The 27,933-nt window shown below is 33.6% G+C and overlaps 1 protein-coding gene across 5 annotated transcripts; it reads right to left on the reverse strand.

The window, feature by feature from the left end:
• Positions 1-18,632: 18,632 nt before the first annotated feature.
• LOC131008530 (probable protein phosphatase 2C 60) lies at positions 18,633-27,407 on the reverse strand. 5 transcript variants are annotated; one of them, XM_057935432.1, is made up of 12 exons: positions 27,008-27,407; positions 26,150-26,222; positions 24,187-24,325; positions 23,304-23,367; positions 22,600-22,708; positions 22,112-22,253; positions 20,937-21,062; positions 20,531-20,654; positions 20,365-20,441; positions 20,053-20,105; positions 19,180-19,234; positions 18,633-19,101 (listed from the first exon to the last, which is right to left on the reverse strand). In XM_057935432.1, the coding sequence occupies exons 1-12, from the start codon at positions 27,036-27,038 to the stop codon at positions 18,937-18,939; spliced, it is 1,158 nt and encodes a 385-aa protein (XP_057791415.1). In that variant the 5' UTR covers positions 27,039-27,407; the 3' UTR covers positions 18,633-18,936. The 5 variants fall into 5 exon arrangements, with proteins under 5 accessions (XP_057791415.1, XP_057791416.1, XP_057791417.1 ...); XM_057935433.1 differs by having other exon boundaries at positions 27,029-27,358; XM_057935434.1 differs by having other exon boundaries at positions 24,187-24,309; positions 27,029-27,356.
• Positions 27,408-27,933: the final 526 nt, after the last annotated feature.

Below are 27,933 nucleotides of genomic sequence, written 5' to 3' on the forward strand. Positions count from 1 at the left end.
TCCACACGGCTACACTTTTGTGGCGGCTAATTGTTCTAAAATGGTTTGTTTGACGTTGATAAATATATTCAATTGTAATATTTGACAAATTCAAACGATAAATCAGACTTACTTAACAATGATCACCATTTACATGTCACTACAATTATGAGTTGGAATTATGAATGAGAATTTGGGAAAACGAACAACTTGTACTAATAAATTTAGAATATACCATTACAGAGTTTGAAATTATGTGATTATGCATCAAACATGTCATTTAAGTTTGAAAAACTAAATAGCCGCCACTAATTAGTTTTTAAAGCTGTAGCCGTGGGTAATGAAGCTTGACACGGCTAAATCCTCACGGCTACACTTTTGTGGCGGCTAAGTAGTTTTTTCATCTAATCTTACAGTGTTATATGCATCACAAGTCATCATGGCAGTAAATATAGATAAAATGATACTAGAATGTAATGTAAAAATGTTGGTAAACAAAATAGTCATAAGGATGAAAATACACTATCAAAGTGTATTGGGGGTCGTGCAGAACTCATAGATGGCACTGCCTATCTTGTGCCTATACTCCTGAACATGGTCATTGCCCCACGACAGACTCGGCGAGTCTGCGATCAAACGCTCTACAGTCATGCACGCGAAAACACCAGAGCTCCATCGGTCAGACTGTGCGAACTGCTCGGCAGGATCGGCATACTCGATCTGGAGCTGACGCCATTGGAGATTCTGATTCGGGTTCTCCACAATGCGTGTCCGCTCGAACCAAAGGGACACCTCAAGCACCCGGTAGAAAAGGCGGCCCAAAGGAGCAAGAGCGCGCAGCATGTCGTGGCGTGGCTGTGCCAGGATCCGATACAAGTTCGGATCAAAGACGCGGCATTTACCCGTGAGCATATCAATGCTACAGATAACGAAATGCTGAAGGACAAATACAGGAACAATGACCTGTACATGAAGAAATAATTGATCAACAATCATTATTGATCAACAGTCAAAGTTATTTATGATGTAGGTGTAATTGTGTACCGCAATGGCATCCATCCAATCTCCCTGACTCGATGAGGTACCCCTGCCATACACTGAATACATACGGTTCGCGTGCGGCTGCCACCCCAACACCGGAGCCTCAGAGTTTATAAGACGCTGCTCTGAAGGAGAGCTAAACATACGGCGCGCATTCTCCATGAGCTCCTTGTATTCTCTATCCAAATAAGTCTGCAAAGAAGAAAAACATTATTTCAAATAATATTTTATTATAAACGCAAAATATGTTAATGCTTACGAAGAATTCCGCATCCAATATGATATGCGTCCTGTGATCGATGTCCTGAAGCAGGTCTGTACCGGTCACCAGCCTATGCCTCAGCGTCATCATGTACGCATCTACATGCTGCACATACTTTAATGTTAATATTAAGTAAACAATAATACTACATGTAACAAGTGCATCAAAAATATTAGATACCTCGGGCTCGAGCTCTTTAGTCCTGTTCATGAGAGTCACCCAAAACTGCCTCTTGATCGGGTGCCCACTCTCTGTCACCACCAACTTCCTGTAGTTCCCACCACGGAGACGCTCCGCCATACGAGTAAATCCCTGAATATACTCCTTGTCGATGGGTTTCGGCTCGTTGCTGTGGACGTATGGGGATCTCAGCGCAGCCGAAGGCTGCCGGTCACGGTAGCTTCGGCGCAGTTGCGCATCCTCTGGTGGTGGTGGACAAACATTGAGGGGAATGGCAGGTGTTGCCCCAGAAGCAGAAGCTCCCTATATTTACATTAAAACAACACAAGTTAAACATATAAACAGTCCATAAATGACACGTAATTTCAATTAGAAGTTAAATTTAAAACAAATACTGAGCTTTTACCCCACTAAACTGCTGCCATAAACGCTCCATCTCTTCCTGAGAATATCCAGCCTCGGCCAGAATCGGCAGCGAAGAACGAGGCGGCTCGAATGGGTGTGCTGAGCTCGAGGGCTGCTCAGTGTACGAGTAGCGTGGCCCCAGATATGGGGTCAACTGTAGGCCAGCCCCAAAAGTCGTGGGCACACCAAAACCAGTATGCGGGCCCGGTGGGGTTTGATAATCATCACTGCCGGAGTGACCCGCGTCCCTAGCAGGCGACTCGTGTGCAGGGGACCTCTGCTGTGATGGCGCATCCTCCGTCTCGGGCTCCGTCTCGGGCTCCGTCTCGGGCTCGGGCTCTCGTCGCCTGTCCGATTGAGGTCTTGGAGCAGGCATGGGCTGACGTACATCGGTGCTATGCGAGCATCGGCAACGCATACACCCAAAGGTCTCCTCTGCCCAATTCTTCAGCCTCGTGAATAGGCTCTCCTCCACACGCCTCGCCACCCGGCCCTCACTCTCGCGCACCATCTGCTCCATGCGCTGCCACTCCTGCTCGCTCAAACCAGAAGGCCCATGAGCAGCACTGCTCTCTCCCCCGTATCTGGGCCTCCTGTGACTCTGTGACCTCCGGCCGGAAGTCACGGGGCGATCGCCGCCGCCAGTCTGATCCCGCTGGCCACTGCTCGACGAGGACGAAACCACCTGTGGTCTTTGCCGCTTTCCCCGATCTTCGCGCCTCGAACTGCGACGTCGGGGTTCCACCTGAATAGATGCCTCAGAGCGGTCCCCACCACTCACATCCGGTCGAGGATTCCTCTGGCCGAAGACGCCCGGACCTGGAAACTGGACATCTCCTTCATTCGCGACCGATAGCCACCACTGCGTCCTCGCCTCCTGCTGTTCGGGCTGCAACTCATAATGATCGTTCTCCTACAATAAAAAATATATGTACATGATGATTAATATTCATAACATCAAATATAATTAACTAATAAACACTTAAATTATTACCGGTGACTCAAATAGGGGCTGCAAATCTTCACTGATTTTACTCAAGAAGGTCCACCTCTTGAATCTAGGTATTATCCCGGCATTATGTAGAGCGACGGCTCTGCCCAAGCCGGGAACAACCTCAAGACCCCAAGTATATAGAGCCCAAGAAGGCCCATAGAAGTGGTACTTCCATTTTTTCGACATCTTCTTCATCCTGTAGTTCAAGCGATTATATGCCGCTGCACCCCAAGGAAATGTGGAGAACTCCGACAAGTCCTCCACCAAAGCCCACGTCCAGATCTCCACGGGTCGTGGCAAATCCACGCCCAAAACAAATGCGTGTAGCACCAACAGGTGGGCCACACGCAGTGCTACCGAGCCGTCGGGGTCGACAATCTCCGTCCACTGATAAAAAAAAATGTTTGCCAACTCCTGAACTGACAAGCGCTGCCCGCCACAAACTCGTGTGTAGGCTACATTGTTTCTCAAATTGTGGGAGGCTAATAGATCGAAATGATGTGGCCCAAATGGCAATCCGGTCACAAGAGCGAAAGCGGCGTGATCAAGGCAAACCTTCTTGCCGTTGATGTAGAACCACATCACATCGTCACTATCCAGCAAATGACGAGAGACAATATGGTGCAATGCCATGTTGCACCTGTTGCCCGGCTCCCAATCCAACAAATGTCCAAAGCAACCCTGCCTGAACGTATTCTCCAGTGCGTCGCCCCCAATTTCCCTCAGTCGCTCGGGTACCCGGGACAAATAACTGGTCTTGTAGTAAGAACTGATCTGCGTCCCGGGGCGATTTATTGTTTTGGGCCTCCGATAACCGATCTATTCAATACCAAAAATATATCAATTAAAAAGCCAAAATATAATTAATTAAGAAAAATAACACAAAATTTAATAATAACATAAGTAATTCAACCAAATAGAATTAAACAATTTATTAATAATTCACGAAAATAATTATGTACATGTAGAGGATCTTCTCGTTAGTTTCAATTTATGCACTACCCAATTCAATTCTTTGGTTGTGTATTTTATTTAAATTATTGAAATGATTTTAAAATTAAACTAAATCAATTTATATACAAAGTAATTCACAAATAACATAACTAATTCAACCAAAATGACTACAACAAAATAACATAAGTAATTCACGAAAATAATTAATTATTTTCGTCCCAACAAAATAATTAAACATAATGACTACAACCAAAATGAATATACAACCAATAATTAATTATTTTCGTCCCAACATAAGTAAATTCCATCCCAATAATTAAACAAAATGACTACAACAAAATAACTACAACCAAAATGACTACAACAAAATAACTACCCAATTCACGAACCCAATTCACGAACACAAGTAATTCGAATTAAACAATTTCACCAAAATAATTCACGAACCCAATTCACGAATTTAAAATCAACGAAATAGGATACTTACTTGATTTGAAGAAGAAGCCATGGTGTATGCCTTCGGACGTTGAAAAAATCGTGAATGCTCTCCTTCAAGTTCAAAAAAAATGATTCTCATTCAAACATGGACAAACAAGAAAACAAATAATAAAAAAAAATTCATTCCAATTTACCTTCGGTTTGGAATGCTCTCCTCTTTCTCAAAAATTTACCCGATGCTCTTTCTCCTCTCTCTCTCTCTTTCTCGGCTGCCTCTCTCTCTCACTCTCTCTCAAAAAATAAACTGATGCCGTGAATTCAAAATGGAATGCGGCTAGGTTAAAAGTTCTAATTCTTATACATGTAAATGGGTTTCTTGGTCAAACAAGCCTTAAATTGCCTTGTGAATTTGAGATACAGCCGTGTATATCCCCCCAATAAAGCTTCCACGATTCTCGCCTATCTGTATAGCCGTATGAATTGTCCAATCACCCTTTAAGCTTATAATTAAAAAAAAAATAGGTTTTCGTGTATAAATAGAAGAAATAGTAGTAAATTAAGGGTAAAAAATACGAATATTATATAAAATGATATGAAAAATTATTTTAAAGACATTTAATAACTTACCCGCCACGAAAGTGTAGCCGTCCGATATAGCCGTGAGTAGTTTCTTTCACACGGCTACGGCAGCCGGCTACATATTTCTGGCGGGTACTTGGTGTTATGGTGTAATATGTTTCATTGATTCATAATATATTATATTTTAATTTTTTATCCATCATTTGCTATTATTTTATGTGTTACAATATTAATTCATATTCCAATCAAATAAACTAAATAAATTTAGACTTATTGAGTTTATTTTGTCAATCTCCTTCTCGTGAATTTACTGCAAAGAAGAAATAGACCCTATAAAGCTGCATTGTAGCCGTATGAATTGTCCAATCACCCTTTAAGCTTATAATTAAAAAAAAAATTAAGTTTTCGTGTATAAATAGAAGAAATAGTAGTAAATTAAGGGTAAAAAATACTAACATTATATAAAGTGATATGAAAAAATATTTTAAAGACATTTAATAACTTACCCGCCAGTACTTAGTAGCCGTACGCTGTAGCCGTGAGTAGTTTCTTACCCACGGCTACGGCAGCCGGCTACATATTTCTGGCGGGTAATGGGTTGTAAGGTGTATTATGATTCATTGATTCATAATATATGATTTTTTAATTTTTTTTTATCGACTATTTGCTATTATTTTATGTGTTACAATATTAATTCATATTCAATTATATAAATTTAGACTTATTGAGTTTATTTTGTCAATTTCCTTCTCGTGAATTTACTGCAAAGAGATTGCCCCCTATAAAGCTGCATTATACCCGTGAATTGTCCAATCACCCTTTAAGTTTATAATAATAATAAAAATTAGGTCTGTTTAAAAATTTTAAATCAAGATTATTATGAAACTAGAATTTTTTTTAAAGCTAATTAAGTATTTACCCGCCTGTTAATCCTAGCCGGTCACAGTAGCCGCTGGGATCCATTTCCAGCCGGCTACGTCTAACGGCTACGATTAACAGGCGGGTAATTGTTGTATTAGCTTCAAAAAAAAACTTGTTTCATAATACGCTTCATTTAATTTTTTTTCAACTTTCTTATACATGTTTAATAACATGAATACCTGTCTTTATTTTTTCGAACTTAAGGCATTTAGGGTTACAAATAATGCCATTTCCTCAGATTTAGAGTCATATTTAACTACCTCTCTTACACATTTTCTTACACAAGTGTACTTGTGTAAGAAAAGTGTAAGAACTTTTACGGAAAACGATGCAAACCTATCACCATCAATTGCAAAGTGGGTAGTTTTATAAGACATCTTATATGGGTGGGTAATTTTGTAAGATAACTAACCAAAGTGGGTACTTTAAATTCCATCCCAATTATTAATACTTTTTTACAATTCCCAATACACTTTACAATTTTTTCTCCACTCTCAATACACTATACAACATTTTATTAAAACTCGTGCCACTCCCTCCTAGGAAGTTCTTTCATGGACGGAGGGAGTATTTTTTTTCTTTTCCATTCACGAAAAATCGCAACTACTATTATTCTTAATCGAATAAGTCCTAAGCTATTTATGACATTCGTGTAATTTGTAGGTTATATGGAGTAACTTTTTTTTTTTTGAAACGAAACGAGTTATGTGGAGTAACTTATTACAATATTATTTGGATAATGTTCCCATTTTACTTTAGGTTGACCTTCTATATCATATTTTTGATCGAGTCCAAGCTAATATTTATATCATCTTTTTTATCTTTAAAAATATTTGAGAAGTCCTAACTGCAAAAGTTAAAAAGATTTTATATGTATTTATTAGTAGTTTATTTTAGACACCTATATTAAAGATGACGAAGAATACGGTAAGAATGTGATAATAGCCTAACAAGTTATATTCTCTTTTTTAAATAATATTGCCCCGTCTTATTATTATTGTCCCAAATTTTTTAGCACGAGAAAAAAAAATGTGTAAATTGATAAAATATGATAGGACTCTATTTTTTAAAAGATTAAATTTTATTACCTTTTATGAAAATAAGATAATAAGAATGGGATAATTTAAAATGATAAGTGGAATAATAATAATAATGAAATGGAGGAAAGATAATAATAATGAGATAATTTAAAATGATAAGTGGAATAATAATAATGAAACGGAGAAAGTAATAATAATGAAATGAAGGAAGTAATAATACATCAGATAAAATAAGTCGATCACACTTCAGCCAGTGTAAAATGAATTTATCAATCATTTACAAAATGATTCAATTTCTAGCGCTAGTCTAATGAATTTATAGATGAATTTATAAAATGAATTTTATCAATCATTTATTTTTTTTGGGTAGGCTAATCTATCAATTCTATAAAGCAATACATATTCCAGCCCCCATATTGTTTCTCTCTCCTACATGGCACACTCACAGTGCTTTATTTTATACTATCCCAAAGCCTTTTTTCTCATCTATTTTTGAAAGCCTTATGCCTGCCTCACAATTTTTCAAAGCCTTGCCATGGTGTAATATTACAGCCGTTACGGTACCCAGATTTCTCTCACAATTATTACATATGTTAAAAAAAATTGTTTCTTTTCTGAAGTTTCCAAATTATTCAATCAATCCTCCCACAAATCTCAAACAATCGGCTGTTTTTTTTTTTTTTTTTTTTTTTGATCGGGCAAAGTCATGTTAGATGTTAGTAGTTAGTTCCCCATCCACTCCAAGTACCACCTTATCTCTCCCATTCACCAAATTCACCTTATATCTCCAATCTCCAATTCGCTCCCAAGAGGGATCGAACCCGGGTCACTTCACTTAAGTGAGGACCTGGTGGCCAGTGGGCTAAGCCCCCTGGTTAAACAATCGGCTGTGTAATTCAGAGATTCAGTCTCTCTCTTTCAATCTCATACAATCGGCGCAGTAATTGAAAGATTCAAGCTCTCTCTTTCAATTTCGATGGCACAAATTAGGGATGTGCTTCATCTATGGAAACTCTCTCTTTCAATTTCATGGTTTTGGCTTTTCGATGGCACAATCGGCTGTGAGATTAGAGAGATTCAGTCTCTCTCTTTCAATCTCAAACAATCGGCACTGTATTTGAGAGATTCAGTCTATCTCTCTCTTTTCAATTTCGATGGCCCAAATTTGGGAGGTGCTTCATCCATGGCTGCACCCCACACTACAGATACATGATTCAAGGTAAGTAATTAGGAGTGATAGATTTGGAAAGGCAAATCAGCGGATTTAATCCTACCCATACACCTTGATTTTTTATATAAATTCTTTACAGGCTATTCCTCTACAAGTGGGCTTTAGAAATTGCAAGGAAAGGGAAAAGTTGCAGGTCATTCTTCGTCCTTGGAGCAACAACAGGTAATTCTTTCAACTTTGAGGTTTTGAGTTTTGTTTTCTCATTCGAACTTATTGGCTCATTGAACTTCAGTGCCATGTGTGGTTTAATGTTATTTTATTTCGATCATGGTTTTGGTTTTTTTCATTTTTGGAGAATGTTGTGTTTGTTTCGATTTTGTCAATTTGGTCGCATATATGTGATGTGTGTCGTGTTTTTGGTCTTCAGTTTTCAATTTATTTAAAGAACTAACCATTATTGCTCACCAACTGTTCTATGAAATGTCTAAGAATATAAGTCTGCTCTTATAAAAGATTATCTGTTTGACAATCTCATTTGCTCATCTCATTTATAGGTTGTGACTCCTATTGCAGCCCTCAATCAACAGGTATGTGATAAACCATTCTTTAAAACTTATATACTCCGTTATTTTTGAAAGCCTTATTAGATTGGATCTATGCTTAAAGATAAGATTTTTTTGGCATTTCATATTGTTAAAGGTACTGAACTTTAGAGAGAGAAGCTAAAGAGCTTGAATTCATTTCAATATTGAAAAAAACTAAACTGATTACATTAACTATCTGCATAACAGCTGTATAACAAACTATCTAAAGATATAGTGATGTGGCAGAGGCTGGATCCTTAGCTTTGAGCTGCATACTTCAATACATATATACTCTGTTTCTTCTTTATTGTGTTTTAATCGCTTATAGATTACCATATTTCATATAAAACCAGTTCTGATTTCATTGGGTATCACTCATATTTAGTTCGAATAGGTTATGTATGTTCTGACATCTTTGATGTAAGTGTGTGTTTTATAGCATGTCCATCCTGCCCACAAGCTGCAAAGTAACATGAAAATATATTAGAGCGAAGATCAGATCCAATTCCAGGGGATTTGACATTTCACCTGTGTCACATCCATACAGGTTTTATAATTAAACTATTAATATAGAGATATGATTTATATAAACTTGAATTGATAGACGATTAAACTTTGTTTTGTGTTACTTTTTATAAAATGAACTCTATGCAGATGTTAAGAGTCATGTACCTGATTTGCTTATTATACTGCCTCAGATCTGTTTCTTTGGATAGTTACACTTGCAGTCTTTCAGTTGCTTTTGTCCACAATAATTTTATATCCTGTACAATGTGTTATATTTAAATGCTTGATACTTGTCAGTTGGTGCCTAAACTTGTCAAATTATCGCTTAGGAATATTTATTTATGTTAAAAGGCACATGAAGGTGCTTTCTGATTGTGCTATGCTTCATTGAGTTTTTCCTGGCAATACATGGAAAGCTTCCACTGCAGCCACTTTATCAATTGTATGCTCTGGCCAACTGGTATTCTCGTGATACCCTTATATTGTGCTCTTACACAATGGTTGACTAATGCTCCCACTGCAGACTCACTTCAGTCATTTTGTACAAATCAAGTGTATGTTGTCCATTAATTTGAAGCACTTCTCAATCTTGTTTATCTGTATTATTTAACATTGATCATATATAGTAGAGAATGATATATGTTTGTAATTTATCTCTTCTTTGCTTAATACCAACAAGCCAATGGCTGCTGTTAGGGATGTCAATCGGGCCAGCCCACCGGGTTTTCGGGCTAGCCCTATCGGGTTCCGGGTTAGTCGGGTGCGGGCTAATCGGGTTGGAGATTTTTTCGGGTTGTAAATCTTCAACCCTAACCCTAAACTTTCGGGTTTCGGGCTAGCCCATCGGGCTAATCAGGTTAAAGGCGTAAAAATAAAATTATCATTTGTATTTTATTATTCCTAATGATCTAATGTATAATGTATAAAATATACATAGATATTAAAGATATAAATTATATAGCAAAGCATGAAATGCAAAAATATAAGATATTCAAGATTACATAAACAAAATTATATTAAAATGAGAAAGTAAAATTTAGGTGAGACTACTTCTCCACTCATAATACACTCAACCATTTTACTAAAATAATCAGCCATCTATGTCTCTTATATATAATAGGAAAGTGACTTATTCTACGTGGCATTCTCAAATTTCATCATTTCAAAATCTCTCAAATCTCATTCATTTGCAATGATTTACCATATATATATATATATATATATATATATTCTCCATTATTTATAAATTAATTAACTATTACATTCCATATAAAGATTCATTAATCATATATATAAGATTAATAGTATATACACACACACACACACATATATATATATATATAATATTAATTTTTCACATAATCTAAATTAATAAATTTTTATTATTTATTTTATCTCGATAAAAATTAGAGTTACATGTTTGATGAAAAAAATGGGCTCAAAGTGAAACGATAAAAATGGGCCCCTATCCACCATCATAAAAACAGAAGATAACATTTTTTTAAGTCACATTATAACATATCGGTAGAAAAAAAAAGTATTAGTAATTATAACAAAATAACTTATTGTCGCCTTTTTAAAGATTTCGATAAAATCATAATCGCATGTGCGTTGCTATATAAAGAAGGTGTGAAATCATGTCCAGAAATCGCAATAAACCATTACTAATTCCACTAATATAAAACATACATATAAGAGGAAGCTCTTACTCTCCAAACTAAAAATCTACATTGGTGGATTGATTGAGATTAATTAATACAATTTGAATTGCTTTGTCAACTTAATTTGATCAAATTTATTTAGCTATATAAATAATTTATTTAATTTATTTTTAAAAATAAATTATTGTGATTCAATAAATTATTTCTTTAATTTAATTTGGCCATAAAATAAAATATTTTGTACAATTTTTTTCAAAATAAAATTTGAATTCAACATTGATTTTTTTTTTTAAAGAAAGTTGACCAATTGAAATACTAAATAAATTAATATAATTTGAATCTCAAATCATTTTTCTCAAGCTTCACACGAGATGATACTCAAAAATTAATTATGGTCTTTCAAACTTCAAATAAGATGATGTTCATAAGTTAATTTTATTTTTTCAAACTCTATTGGGATGATGCTCAGAACCCATTTATGATATTTCAAGATCCAAATGAAATAATGCACAAAAGTTTGTAATGATTTTTCAAGTTTCATACAAGATAATGTTTAAAAGTTAGTTATGATCTTACAAGTTACAGATGATATAATCTCACAAGTCAACTTTGATCTTTCAAGCTTCGGAGAGTGATGTTCAAAAAATTGACACATAAAAGTTAGATATAGTATTTTAAGGTCTAAACGAGATGATGCTCAAAAGTTTGGTGTTCAAAAGTCGAATGTCGTCTGTCGAGCTTTAGATTATGATTCTTACAGAGTTTAGATGAGATAATGCTCATATGACAGATGAAGTCTTAACTTAATTCTTATTCGTCAATGTAAACAATTTGTACAGAATTAATAAAAATAATGTTTATATACAATTGACACAAATGTGAGACATTCCATCAAATTTACATATTTTTTTTCTAAAATCTGCATTCTCACTTCGACCTTTTTAAAAAATTTATTGAACGAAAATTTATATAAAGGTATATATTACTCGAATACGGTTGAAAGTAATACTCTATTACCTCAAATTAAACAAATTCAAAATTAATTTATACTCCCTCCGTCCCGCGAATCTTGACACGTTTTTCTTTTTGGGCCGTCCCACGAATCTTGACACGTTTCCTTTTTTGTCAATAATTATTACCTTCTCTCTCCTACTTTATCACATTTATTATATTCTCTCTCCTACTTTATCACTTTTATTATCTTCTCTCTCCTACTTTATCAATTTTATACTTTATTAATTACACACTTAAAACACTAATCTACAACTCATTAATTCTGGTGCCGAACCCAAACGTGTCAAGACTCGCGGGACGGATGGAGTATATAAATAATTATATTATAAAACAATATTAATATAGTTTAAATTACAATTTAAAATAATTCATCCATCGAATTTCGAGATTATTAACCAATTATTGTTTGATATTTTATTTGTTTATATACATGTTTTATAAATTTAAACAAATTCGAAAAATTAGTTGGTATTATTATATGGGTTTAGGACAAGAATAAGTATTTAAATCATCACATATCTAATAGGAAAATGAAATACTCCTATGTGGCATCACCATATTTTTGTATTTTTATTTATCCTAATTCTCCAAGCATTTTTATATTTATTCATTCTTATTTATCTAAATCTTCTCATCCCACATTGTTTTTTTATGAGATTTCACCAAAATAAAATCTATATAAAAAGATGCTCTTACTCTCCAAATCAAAAACCCACATTTAATTGGTGGAGTGATTCAGATTAAAACATTTGAATTGATTTATCAATAAAAGTTGATCAAATTTATTTAGTTAAATAAAAAATCATTTAATTTTATTTTTAAAAATAAATACTTGTGATTAAATTCTTCATTTTAATTTGGTCATAAAATAAGATATTTTGTATAATTTTTTTTTTTGGATCACTCTTTGATTTTTTTATGAAAATTTACCAATTGAAATAGTAAATAAATTGATATGATATAATTTGAATATCACATCAATTTTCTCAAGCCTTAGACGAGATGATTCTCACAACTTAGTTATGGTCTTTCAAACATTAAACAAAATGATGCTCACGAGCCAGTTTTATTATTTCAAACTCCAAACGAAATGATGCTTGAAACTCAGCTATGGTATTTTAAGCTCTAAATGAGACGGTGAACAAAAGCCTGTTATGATTTTTCAAGCTCCATACAAGATGATGGTTAGAAGTTAGTTATGATCTCACAAGCTTCAGATTGCATAATCTCACAAGTCAGCCCTGGTGTTTCTAACTCCTACTGAAAATGATGTTTAGAAGTGAGTTATGATATTTAAAGCATCAGGTAGTGTTGTTGAGACGACTGACGCATTAAATCAGATATAGTATTTTAGGGTCCAGACGAGATAATGCTAAAAAATTTGGCGTTCAAAAGTCAGATATCGTCTTCGAGTTCTTGATGATCATCTGATCTTACAGACTTCAGATGAGATGATGTTTAGATGACAAATGAGATCTTAAATTAATTCTTATCCGTCAATATAGAAAAATTGTACAAAATTTATACTCCCTCCGTCCGCAATATCGTTTCCACATTTGCCATTTCGGTCCGTCCGCGATATCGCGAAATGGCAAATGTGGAAACGATATCGCGGACGAACCGAAGTGTATTTTTATTATTCTAGCAAAAAGTTAATATTTAATTGACGAATATAGTTGAAATTAGTACTACCTCCGTCCACCAAAAGTATGACACTTTGGTGGGCATACGTTTTAAGAAAATTGGTGGTGATTTTTCAAAAGCGGAGACTGAAGAACCGCCAGGTGGACAAATGGTCCTACCAAAATTGAAATGAGTGGTTGAAATTGAATTAAAAGTGATTTTTTTTTGTAAATAAAGAGTGTTTGTAAGATAAAAAATAGAAAAAAATAATATGGTCATGCCTTAAAATGAAAAGTGCCATAATTTTTGTGGACACCCAAAATAGCAAAAGTATCATACTTTTCGTGGTCGAAGCGAATATAATGTAAAATTTATTACATCTAATTAAATTAATTAAAAGATAATTATATTGGAGTATAAATAATTTAAATTATAATTTAAAGTCCCGTCGAAATTCGACGGGTTATACACTAGTGATTCATTAAAACTATGGGTAACTATAAATACATATACTTATCTTTATTTAATACCTTCATATAATAAAGGATTGGGTAGGTGTCTGTCAACCAAAAAAAAAAAAAAAGATTTTGGGTAGGTGGACCATTATTACCACATAAATTGACATCTAGGAATATTTGAGTCTCATGATTTATCAAGATTATAGGCCAACGTGTCACACGATATTTCCTACTCAAGATGATAAAATATTGTGCACTTTTGTCATTTTGATAAGCACATAAATATGGTATTTTTATTTTAATATATATATATATATACATATTCTTACACTTTTAATATTTATATTTAATATTTATAAAATTTTAATTTATAAATTATTTAATAAATTAATTTTAGTAGATTATGTTTCTATTTTAAACGTGTTTCTTAATTATTTACTAAAATTCATTCTTTCAAACCACATTATAATTGATGAACAGAGAAAAATAATACTCATTTCTTTGACGATAAGTGTAGAGTGGATGTAAGAACACGAATTTTAAAAAATATTGATAGATGTATATAAAGTGAAGAAGGAGATCAATTAAAGTTACTGTGTTAAATAATTTGTGAAATAATTTTTTTATAAATATTATGTGCGAATTAAATAAAAGTATAAGAATATACTATTCTAAATAAAAAAATAATACTAATAACATTTATTATGAACAAACGGATAAAATGAAAAAAAAATTATACTCTCACCGTCTCTGAAATGGCTTCCCCTTTGGGGACGACACGAGTTTTAAGGAAAAGTTGTAAAGTGTATTGATAGTGGAGAAAAAATGTTATAATTATTATTGGAGGTTGTAAAAATGTGTTATAATTAATATTGAGAGAAGTGAAAAGTGAAAAGTAAAAAGTAAAAATAAATAAAGTATTATTAATGATGAGGTAGTTGTTCAAAAATGAAAAATAAATAAATAAATAAAGAAAAAAGAGAAAGTTATTTGAAAGACGTTTTAAAATTAAAACGAAAAAGATGAAGTTATTTTAGAAATGAAGGGAGTATTTATTATAGATGAGGAAAGAGAGGGCGAACGCGTCCACTTGCCCGTCATGCATTCTCTGATTTTACTTTATGAATTCATGGCTAAGGTTGCCCTATAGGCTATAAGGCTATAACTATAAATTAAGGAAAATAATTTCAAACACCTAATACCATGGTAAAGGATAAAATTCACAAACTCCTAGTATAAATGTATTTGCACAAGTTGTGTATGTCTTATACACGGCTTATGGAATACGATCAATTCTATCACGGAGTATACAAAGGATCGATGGTCGACTCACTATAAATTTTTTAAAATAATTTATATATTCTTTGAAAGTGTGTGATAAAATAAGTTTTAAACCTTTATAAAATCTAAAAATAAGTTTCTAATAACACTCATTTTTCATGATTTATAATGTTCTTAATGTTAATTTTATAGGGGATTGAGTGTTTGATAGTTATTTTGAATTTATATTGCTTTATCTTGTGAAATATGATACTTACTTGAACTTTGATAAATTTTATAAAACTTTGAAGATTGAATTTGGTAGCATGGTCTACATGAAAGTTGTAGATCACCTCGATACGACTTTGTGGGTGCAAACGGATTGCACATCGGAATTCGAACGAAAGAGATATGACTGAAACAAAAATATCGCACACAACAGTAAAAAAACGGCGACCAGAATCGGCAATCGCCAATTCCTAATTCCCGTTCGCTGATCCGGTTGCCTTTATGCGCGGAAAACATGTTTTTTTACTGTATTTTCGAGTTATGTACTGTGTTTCTCCCTTGTGTCTATATATAAGTCATTTTCTTGACGTATTAGACACTTTTCTTCACATCTATTCTCCATCTTTTCATATTTTTCAGTTTTAGACTTATGAATTTTATAACTTTTGTAGATTAGATTTCTTTTTTAACAAGATTCAAGATTTAAAGATTCAAGCTGTCATTCTTTTAAGGTTTTATCAATTTCATTTACTTTTATTGCTTTCTTCTTTATTATGTTTTAACTCTTTTATGATGTCTAACTAGTTTTCTTTATCTGATTTTAGAGTTTGTAAATAGTTGATTAGATTTATATAATTGATTTATTAATATATTTTTGTCTTTCAATTTTTAATTCATACTCCCTTTGTCCCGCGAAGCGTGACCCACTTTTCTTTTTGGGTTGTCCCACGAAACTTGACCTGTTTCTAAAAATGGCAAAAAATTTACCCTTTATTCACCTTTTCAATTTTTCACCTACCACACTTAACACACAAAATACCAATTTCTTAATTCCCATGCCGAAAAGACATGGGTCACGCTTCATGGGACGGAGGGAGTAATTCCTAGTGCTTGATTTCTTGTGGATTATCTGGCCAATAGTTTGCATGTTTAGTTATTCGGTTTGAGACCTAGCGGAGATAACTGTTTAGCGAATTTAGGAATGTATGATATGATTTTAACCTTGAGACTTAGCAGAAATAAGTGGATCATATGGAGTTAATCTAATGAACTTTTAGGAGTTAATAGATTCTCTTGATCCCTAACGGAGATAGATAATTTACTAATCTACTATCATAAACTGCTTTAGCGAGAGTGTATGGTTATTTATGTGATCTCTCATCGTGACAGATTAAATTAGTAATTATGATTAATAGGTTAATTGTGTGAATTTGATCAACAAAATTACATTTATAGGATCAGTATTTTATTTATCTTAGTTATTTCTTTTTATTTATTTATTTTATTTGAGTATAGTATTTTTATTCTCCATCTTATATTTTTTATTTTTGCTTAAATATTGCTAGAAAATTATTAGGATCACTTAGAGTATTTTTGCCTATCAGAGTTCTTGTGGGATATGATACTCAATTGCTATATACAATTGCACCGTGTTAACTGCGTTATTTTGTTGCTAATAAATTAGTGATCAGCTTCAATAACTTATAAGTTTATAGAAGAAAATATTCTTTAACAAATTTATGTTTTTCATAATTTTATAAATAATGTATTTATAAAAACGATCCTAAAATAGTTTGTTAGCATTATACTCCTCCAATTCCTATCAATTCCTTAAAGATACTAGTGTATCTTTATCATTTTGGTATAGTAAAAAAATAGTTACTTTTTATTTATAGATACCACCCACAACTTATTTACTTATTCTACCACATGGTGAACCCTTTATTCACTCACATTACAATTAATTATCATTATTAATCATTTCTCCATGCACAATACATTCAATAACTTTTATTAAAACTTGTATCGTCTTTTCTAATGACTACTTCCTCCATCCCCCAAATAACTTCCTAACTTTCCTTTTTGGATCGTCCTAAAAAAAACTTATCTTTTACTCCCTCCGTCCACCAATTAAAGGCCTATATGAAAAAACACGGATTTTAAGAAAAAAGTGTATTTTTATTAGTTGAGTGGAGAAATGGTCCCACTTTTTAAGAAAAAGTGTATTTTTATTAGTTGAGTGGAGAAAGAGTCCCACTTTTTTGTAAAGAATCTTTGACTTTTTTGATTAAATAAGAAATAAAAACTTACAAAAAATAGGTAGACCTTGTTTTTGTGGACGGACCAAAAAGGCAAGTAGGCCTTGAATTGGTGGACGGAGGGAGTATATTTTTTGGGCATTTTTGCCTATTAACACTATGATAATACCGCATTTACCCTTATCTTTCACATTTTCACTATTTCACATTACTTCACTTATTCATACTTTCATCTTTTCACCTTTTTTATCTTAAAACATGTGTCCCTCCCTCCTAAGAAGTTATTTGGGGGACGGATGGAGTATTTTTTTGGGACGAATGGAGTGTATCACTCCAAGCTCATATTTTTTCAATTTTCTCTCTCTCTAACTAGAATTTTCTCTCCAAATCTCAAAATTTTCAGTTATCCAAACACTTTGACAACGTATAATTTGTTCATATATCATATCTTAATATTATAAGCTCTTAAAACATCTTATAAATTGTCGGTGCTTATAAGCTATTTAAAATAAACTTAGAGGGTGTTTGGCTAAGCTTATTTTAAAGAATTTATAAGCTCCAAAACCTTATATGATATTTCAAGAGCTTATAAGATTAAGTTTCTCAATAGCTTATAGTGTTTTGATAATTAAGCTTATAAGCTAAACATATAATTTTTTCTTAGAGAGAAAAATTTTGTTAGATAGAGAAAATCGAAGAGATATGAACTTAAAAGGGTGTATGATAAAAATAACAAATTATAATTGAATAATATTTGTAAAATAATTGTTGCATGTAAGATTATGAAAAAATAAGTTGAAGTAAAGGAACTTATCTTTTTAGAAGTTTACGTTTAGAGCTTATAGTTTAAGAATTTATTTTATCAAAAACTTTGAAGTAGCTTATAAGCTCAGCTAAACACGCGTAGTATGTTATTGGCTTTGGAGCTTTCCTCTAGCTAGTAATGTTGGGGTTGGAGTGCATTCCAATTTGCCGACGTTTCCTTTGGTGGAACAAAGGCATCACCTGTTGCTTGGAATGATGTTTTCTTATCTGGTGGAAGAAGGCATGGAAGATCTGAACAGGAAGATCACATTCGCTCAAGAAACTTGGCATGCTTGAGGATGAAATACGTAACAACTAATGCATACAATACAACTAGTTCAACTTATTTTTAATATTTTCCTACACCCACCTGTAATAAGTCACCAATTAGCACATTAAAAGTATGTTTTACCTACAGTTGGTCTCCCTAGTTTTTCAACAAGCGTTAAATTAATCCAAATACGCATCCATACAACACCGCCCAAGAAACTAAAAATGAAAACAGCCTCTCAGTAATTGAATTAGTTCATTATTCTTTCAAGTTTCAACCTAGTAAATGAGTCCTTATTCCAGCAATATATGCCATCATTTCCTACTGAATCAACTCATCAGAAAACCTTTAACCTTCATACCGAACCGCTTCAGTCTTCCTAACAGAAGCTAAATGTCTAAAACACCAGTATTTACAGAAGGCGGTGGCCAGTGAGTGAAAAATGTGCCGAATCTGATCGAAATCTCGGCTTGTTTTATCCCAGAGTGAGCCTGAGGAGCCCAACAAATTCTGCTGTGTGTAATTACTGTAGTGAGGGCACAACCGGCTCCGTTGAAGATGGTTTAGAGCCTAAAGGTTTCTTGAATTGCACCAAAATCATCGTCATGTTATCACAGCCTTCCTGACCAGATGCTGGGGCCAAACACCTATCTAGTACTCTCTCACACACCACGGAGAGCTTCTTTTCCTGAAGATATTTTAATAGTCAGTTTTTAGCTTCCATGAAATATGGCGGTAATGGTTGAATGACATGGCAGTAACTTACAGAGTTCAACTGTTGTTTCACAAAATCAACTGTTTGTTCACTTGACATGCAATCCCTAGCAAAAGAAAGAATAAAAAAAGAGGATACGAAGGCAGTGAATGTTTCTTATATATATTTGAGAACATGAGCCAAAGAAGCACAAGTGAGCAACAGACTGAAATAGGAAGTGCATAAAGCACAATGAGGAACATTCAATGACTGGAGCACCCAAAAGCATTATATTCTGCACGTTGAATTAAGATACAAGGATTTGTAAATACTGTTCACACACTCCTTCACTAGATGTCATATGATGAAAATTTTCATTAACATTTGCTATAAAGAAAACTTGCATTCGATAATGGAACCATTGACAAGAATGTAAATTGTAATTCCTTCTGGCACAAAATCTTGTAGTTAAACTGTTAGATTTCATTTTAACATATTCTAAGTTTGGTATAAGCACTAGTACACAACAGTAGTTTCATATCTTAACCACCAAAGCCAGTAATTAGGACCACAGATCACATCTCCAGTTGCTCTCTCTCTCTCTGAATAAGGAAGAGTAAACATGACCAAGGTATCCAAAAACCAGATTTAGAATATCACCTGATAAAGCAGGCTGTATTTCAAGACCAACAGCACATTTGAACTGAAATCCTAAATATCTATGAAACTCTCTAATTATAAAGCACTTGAATATATGTCTTTGTTGATGATATAACTAGGATAACTGTTCAAATCTTTGAAGACAAAAATTCAAAAATCCTTTCAAAACTCATTAAATAAACTTCTAACATGAAAAAACAAATAAAAAGATAGCTCAGTATCATACATGCACAAAATTATCAGACATACACAAAATAAAACATATACAGCATCAGAAAATTTTACCATATCCCATCACAAGCTACTATAAGAAATTCATCATCTTCAGAAAGATCGACCTGTTTGGGGGCAACAACAGCCAGAAAATATGTTACAATGGCAAAATGTTCACGTGAGATAGGTCACAGAACGCAAAGGATGTAATTTTTTCGCTTCTTTTTTTTTTTTTTTTTTACATTTTCCTAACAATCACATTAAAATATCTCAACCAGTTTATTTATAAGAAGGCAGTATACACCAGTACAAATTTGAATGTTTCACCAATACTGATAGAAGACAGTTAATTATAAATCTAATTATACAAAAACTTCTACTTACCTTAATTATATCAGGGTTTGCTGTGACAATTTGCTTTTCAGCAGGCAGCGATCTATTTTGCTTCAATTCCATATCACCTGAAAAGATTTGAAACTATCATAATGGATAGAAAAAATTGGAGTGCTCGCTCCCCCTACAGCCAGATGGCTGAGTCTGTTCTACGTACCAATTGCTCTTGACAGGTTCAAGCTCCCATTGACCCGTCCATATTGTACATACCCACCAGCATCTAATATCCTTTTTTTCTCAGTAGCATGATCTGGCTTGTGATCTTTGGATAACTCGTATGCCTGCCAGAAAGTTTCACATTCCATACAGACATGATCGAACATCTCTTGTAAAAATGATGACCCACAAATGTCACTGCTAATTGCAAGGACACGAAATTCTCTGAACAGAGAAAAATACCTAAAATGTTATATTTAAAGAAATTGCCAATTCAATGAAACATCTGAATAATTTTTTCCTTAGAAATCACTGACATGTGTAAGGGACATTTTCTAGGCAGAAACAGTGGAAGGACTACCAAATTAAAATACCACTCCAAACTCATCAAAAGAAAAAGACTTCACCTTTCCCTTGCGAGACATGACGCATCTGGAGTCACCAGCATTTGCAACAAGCAGTTGATTATTTCGGATAATTGCAATACATGCTGTGCTTCCAGAACTTGGGCCACTGTAATCTGTCTGAGTTCCCTACATTTTGGAAGATATCAAATTACCCTTGTGTGCAATAAAATTTTCACAAAATGTCATCAAATCCAAACATCTAATAACCCATTTATCCTTGTGAATTCAGGTCGATAATGTGACAGTGTCCAGTAAAACGCAGTGGTGCTCATCTGGATAAACTTCAACAAGAATCCAGAGAAACTGAGAAATCTTAAAAAAGAACAGAAAACGAATGAATACAAGGTGATGTTTGTTTACACAACAAACATCAACTAACTTTTGTCTCCTCTTAAGTCCTAACAGAAACAAATGATTTTTTGTCTACCTCAATTCTTTCTAGCCCCAAGAAACATAAATCACAAACAATCAAAATGCCAACCCAGCCTTAATCTTAAAATTCTGGAATTATCAGTTCCAGATAATTTCGGCTGTCAACTTATGCATACCAGAGCATATATTTATTGACATTTTCTGATAAGAATAGCAAGTACCACAAACTTTACCATCAAAAGTCGCACAAAGTTGGATGGGATAATGGAATATGGTTAAAGGACCAAGGCCTCCAACAGATGAGTTAACTCTTTTTTCTCTCTTTGGGATAAATAATCTAATCTCCTTAGAGGTCCAACACATGCAAATATGAAATCTTATATCCTTCTATTAGTTCCATTTTATAAAAGTAGAGGAATACATATTCAATCCAGCAACAAAGCCCCAGTTCTGCAAGGAGTTATCTTCATAAAACAAAACTTACTGAAATGAGTTATATCTTCTTAAATTTTGTCATGGTTTGCTGATCAGATGTGAAAAAGTTGCAGCTCTAGGCATTAGTAGCGGAACAGGTCTTGTTTTATTTTTTAATTATAAGCATATGATGCAGGTCCAAAAGCATTTAATAAAGATTTAGTACATGTTCTGCCCAATTTTTTTTAAACTGCAAATATCATGCCCTTGAGGTGTCAGACATTTTTGTTTGTGGTTCAGCAGACAGGGCAATGCAACTAACACACTATGCAATACACCTGATTTCAGAGCATTAGTTAAGTTAGTTGAAGTCGGTGTTGAGCACATACCTCGTCCGAAGACAGGACATCCTTGCCATAATCTTCTTCAGTCTTCTGTAAATTTTCTCCATTACTGGTAGATTGGTCCACTTTACCCCTTAGTAGTTCCAACTCCTTCTGTCCTTTTCTTCCACACATCATTTCGTCCATTCTGCATCAGAGAAGAATATGATGGTACAAACTTGTTAGCATAATAATGATCCTGATCAGAACTAGAATCCAATATCCGTTCTCTGTGATTGGGTACAATAAAGCCAGGATAGAAGCAAACACCACAATAATCATTTTCATTCATTCATATAAGATATATGATGCAAATTCTTCCAGAACAATTATTGTGTAAAGAACCACAGCATTTAACCAGTGATAGGTACAACAATATTCTCTTTGCTGATATTGCACTGACACTGACCCAAAAGAAAGTTAAAAATAGTCTACAGAATGAGATGAATAGGCAATACAAATACAGAGCCTCAAACAAAAAGATAAAAGACAACCTGAGAAAAGCCTTTCTAACAGAATTTTCAAGATCACCAGTTGCATAGGCTTCATCATTCAACACCTGTTGATGGAGGAACTTGGCACAAAATTTGGAAACTTCATTTCCTGCACACAGTTGATCAGCCTCAGTTATCAATTCAAAAAGGCACCAACCATGAAAACTATAAATCTATAAATTTCTGTTAACTTAAGTACTAGATTGTCTTTTCATTGACTTCAAATCATGCCCATAGCTCAGATAATGGACTGCACATCATATTTACTTCCAAAAAATTAAAATCCCAGTTCTAAGCAGATTGAACTTATGTTTGCAGTATCTAAACTTCAATAGATACTCTAGATCTTGCATTCTCATATCACAAGGGTTAAGATTTTCTAAATTTCCTGGTACAGTATCATGTGCATATAAACTTAACTTGGGTGGTTGTATTTGTTAGTTAGCATAATCTCTCAAGCAGGATCAGGTCCCTTAATGAATAAGAACTCATAAAAACAGCCAAATTCGTAAACCAAACAGCCTAGAGTTTCTTAGAAGAAAGTTTCAGTGCACCAACTATTAATCAAAAGTTGAACTGAGGCTGCTTAAAGGTCAGTATAGAGCCAATTGTTACGCTAACCTATATTGATAAGCCTCTGCACATGCTACCATCAGAAAAGAAAGCGAGAGGAAGAAGGGATTCATATAAAGATTTGTGTTTACCCCCATGACCATCATAAACTCCAAAGAAAGAGGTTGAATCATCCAAATTTGTGAACGCGGCATGCTGTAGAATAACTCAACCAAGAAAAACAAAAGAACATAAGACCTCTCTTATAAATATGTAGGGTTCACCTTTCCCTCACGAATGACACAAATTCATGGAAAAGTGTTCATGAATTGATAAGGCAAATGAAGTAACTTAAGTAGTAGCTAAATTTCAAATGCATTTTGAAAAATAGTCATCCAATCATCTCTTGTTTCTTCTAAAGTCTTAACTGTGGTAGATCCTGAAGAAGTCAGTAATGCTGTAAAAGAATTAGAAAACAAAACATGAGTAAAAACATGGTTGACATCAATATCCCACCTTAATCCAATTGAATTAATACTTCTAGAGAACCTTCAGAAGCCAGAATGGTCAGTGGATTTCAGCATTTCAGATAGTGTTCAAAGTCATATAATCCATTGCAAATTGAAAATAACTACAATAAAAATAGCTAATAAGTATACAGAAGTTGGTATGTTTTTGTTCCTTGCAAGCCTTTATCCATCCATTTCATTATCATTTGATGAACTTATCCAGGACACACATATTGACTTTTCTTCAATATAAAGAGTGTGATGAAGAGGAAAAAGAAAGGGGGGGGGGGGGATGATAATTCCATGGTTAAGCATAACAAAACAGCATCTTGTTAGAAGTACCGTACAGACATATGACTCACATGCAACCTAGATATCGGGAAGCAAAAAATGATAGCCATAAGCATATCTCTACAGTACATAGACATAAGAACTCCTAAAATATGATAACTTGGAAAGATAAATATCATCAAGTTAAGGAAAAACTAAACAAGATTCAAAATATTTAGCAAGTAGAATCATTTACAGCATCTTCCATAGTAGCTCGCCAACCCTGCATAGAGGACAAGCCATATCTAAGCCTGTCATTTTCACCATCCTCTGAGGCTTTTCCAGTCTTGGGAGTGCTAAGGTATACCCCCATTTCAAGCTGCAAGAACAAATTCCTATGCTTATTTTATTTAGCAGACTGAAGTAGAATAAAATATGAAGTCAAATTCAGTTTTCCCGTCTCAGCATATAAAGTTGGTGCCAATTTTCTGCCTCAACAAAAATTACGTTTATTTCAATAAAATTCAGAACAAGTACAGAAATCTAATGTTTTATTTGCAGTTACAAATATAAAAATGCAACCTATCTAGGTATTAGTTTACTAATATTAGTCAATCAGTTTTGTTGAACAATTGATCTTATCTTTTTAAAACATTATATTATTATTATTATTAAGTATTACAAAGTGTGCAAGACCATAAGTCCGATTCTTTACTGAAACCACACATGAAGAGAATCTTAAAGTCTTCCAAATGGACTCACCAAGATAGTTTAGTAGGGGTGTTTTTCCCAGAGAAGAGAATTAAAGCAACAATACTGAGGGGGCTGTTTCCCAAATACATAGGTCTCTACAATCCACGACACCGTGTTTGCAATTGATTCCTCTGCTAGAAACTATAAAGTCAACCAAAATTCTTGTTTTCCCTTGCATTCTCACTTACAAGATTTAAGACGTTTCCTTTGCACAACAATCAACATTTTTCAGATGATGGTCCAATCATACCAACTCTATAATTATTACTCTAACACTATCAGACTGTTGTCATTGGTATTAATTAATTAAAATGTTATTTTCTAAGTATATGCATGGTTTGAAAAAAAATCATTCGTGAGGCGCGCCCCGGTGCGAGGCACCTGGAAAGCGCACTTGAGGTGGCACCTCACCTGGTGCGACTGGGGCACGCTTCTCGGGCCAGCTTGAGGTGCACGCCTCACGTTTAGGGCTGTACTTTTTGTTTCCCATTTTTCGAACTTCAAGATGCCAATGGTATTATCACAAGATCCATGAAACTAAAAAACTTACCTTGATCAATCATATAATTCTATAGACTCTAAGCATACATCTTAAATAGCCCACTAAATTACTTCCAAGCATCATCTACTATAAAATTTCTCAGCAGGCATAATTTGTCCTCATCCTTCTTCAATGCATCAAGTAAGGTTAATTCACCCTCATACACGCACTTCACAGAAGGCTAACCTCATGAACTCATAATCTAGTTCATGTTAACATCTAAGTATGAAGTAGGGTAACTTATCCAGTACTTTCATTTCCGCTTTAGATAACATATAGGTAGCATATGACTTTCTGACCTTAAAATTTCTCAAGGAATTTCAAAATGTGGTAAAAACTACGATTCAACTTACTTTTTTTGCGTTTCTAATAGGTGCAAAGTATGTTCCAAACACACAATTAGCCAGCCATCAAGTGAACTAAAAACACACAAGATTAAGAAATTTTCACGAATCAAAATAGAAGCATTGCCAATACAAATCTATAAAAGTTGAGTGTGTGCTGTAGATATTCTTGCTACAATATAGACTATATAAGCAAAGAAAAATAATACTATCAGATAGCCCAAAAGAATCATCAATGCAATACAACTACAGTTTCGAATATGATTGTACATAAAATCCCCAATTGTATACACGATATACATTCATACGCCTTAAAAAAATTAAAAACATTAAGTTTCTACATCACAGACACTTCCGTTGGTCCATAAGAACTGCAAGACAGGATACCAGAAAACAAAAAGCCCAAACCAAATAAATCAGGAAGATAGTAATAAAATGATCGCCAACTGACATCAGAAAAGAAGACGAAGAAATCAAAATCGCATGGAGAAAATAGAAATGGCGTAATAATTGAACCGACAATTTTACAAAGATCCGAGAATTGGTGATTGAATTATTTAAGGTTATACAACCGTACTAACCTCTGGAGAAAAGTGAAGCTGAGAGAGTAATGATCGATAATTGTGATTTCTGTCGCTGTATAGTGTTTCGGAGCTGCGTAAAAAATGGAGCGTCAGAAATGTTACGGTTTATGATCAGTTGGAATTGGAGAGAACCGGACAGATTGAATTTGAGGAATACTATTGAATATCGGTGGGGCTTCAGTTCAGTTACCACAAATTACTATATTGAGATTTTGAAAGATCTCATAATTACTACTCCTCCTTCCATCAAATAAAATGATAGGGTGAATTGAAATACTGCATCTGTCCACCAAAAATAGTTCTAGAAGGGGACGGATTTTAATGAAAATAGTTTAGTTATTGTAAATGGAGAAATAATCCCACTTAAAAGATAATATTAATAATAATAATTAATTATATTGTAAGTAGAGAAATAAGCCCACTATGTAATAGAAAGTTTCTAAAAATTGAAAGAAATTAATTTTTATGGATATCCCAAAATGGTAAAAATTGACTATTTTTTGTGAATGAATGAAGTATTAATTTTATTAAAATAACTGAGATATTTGTATAAAGTGAAAAAAGAAATGAAAGCTGAACAGAGGAAGAAATTCAGCATGGTAATTTCTACGTCCTCCCATGGTAATTTATGCAGAAGATGTTGCTTGCCATCAACAATCATGGGTAATTAACCTCTGTCATCGTTGTTTTTTTTTTTTTTTTTAAATCAATAAAAAATTATTTCATTGTATCAGGAGTACTCAGAGCACCAAACAAAACAGATACAAAATATGAATCAGAAAAATAGAAAAAAAGTCACCCTAATTTAAGGAATACTCGAAGGTAAACAACAAATAAGATCAAAGAACCACTCACAAGCGGAATAGCAAAATTTACTAGAAAACATCGTCTTGATCCATCTCTAAACACAAGTAATACTCCCATCCACAACTTTCGCAGCATCCAAGCTCATCCCTTTGAAGATTCTCTCATTCCTAGCTTTTCCATAGCTTCCAACATACACACTGCCAAGTAATGTTAAATATAACTTTTTGAACTTTGTTTTTGCCCAAGCTCACAAACTCAAAAAAGTGATCTATAAGAGAAGCTGAAGAGAGACGATAAATCTTCAACAATAAACAAATACTCTCCTAAACACAGCTGAAAAACGAGCATGACAAGAGGAGATGTTTAGAAGACTCTTCTTGGGCAAGGCAAAAAGGGCATATGTAATCGTTGTTCTCAATAGCAATATCCATCTTCCTCAAATTACCTCTCATAGGAACTAGTATTGCCCACGCGCGTTGCGCGAATATTAGGTCATTTTCTAATATAAAAATTTGTAATTATTTGTACATATAATTAATATGGATTGTGCTGTTTGAGACTAATAATTTTTTTAAAAGGCCTAAAAGACAAATAAATACTTGCATTTATGTTATTATATTTGACAATATCTTTATCTTTGCTCACATAAATTAATTTTTGCTCCATCAATCTGGGTCCAATTTAAATTGCAAATTTACGTGAATGTAATTATATAATTCAAAATTTTAAACATTTCAACTGTAGCATTACGATGCCTAACATAATATGAAAATAGACCAATCGAATTATTTAAGTTATTCATTGTTTGCAAATTAAATTAAAATACAAAACAATTTAATGTTATTACTATATATATATATATATATATATATATATATATATATATATATGAAGAGGTTCAAGAAAGAACCACTAAATAAAAGAAGAACGGAGAACTATTTTCAGCCATTCGATCATCAAGATCTACGATGGAT

This window comes from Salvia miltiorrhiza, chromosome 2, assembly GCF_028751815.1.
Source record: "Salvia miltiorrhiza cultivar Shanhuang (shh) chromosome 2, IMPLAD_Smil_shh, whole genome shotgun sequence".
Taxonomy (NCBI): domain Eukaryota; kingdom Viridiplantae; phylum Streptophyta; class Magnoliopsida; order Lamiales; family Lamiaceae; genus Salvia; species Salvia miltiorrhiza.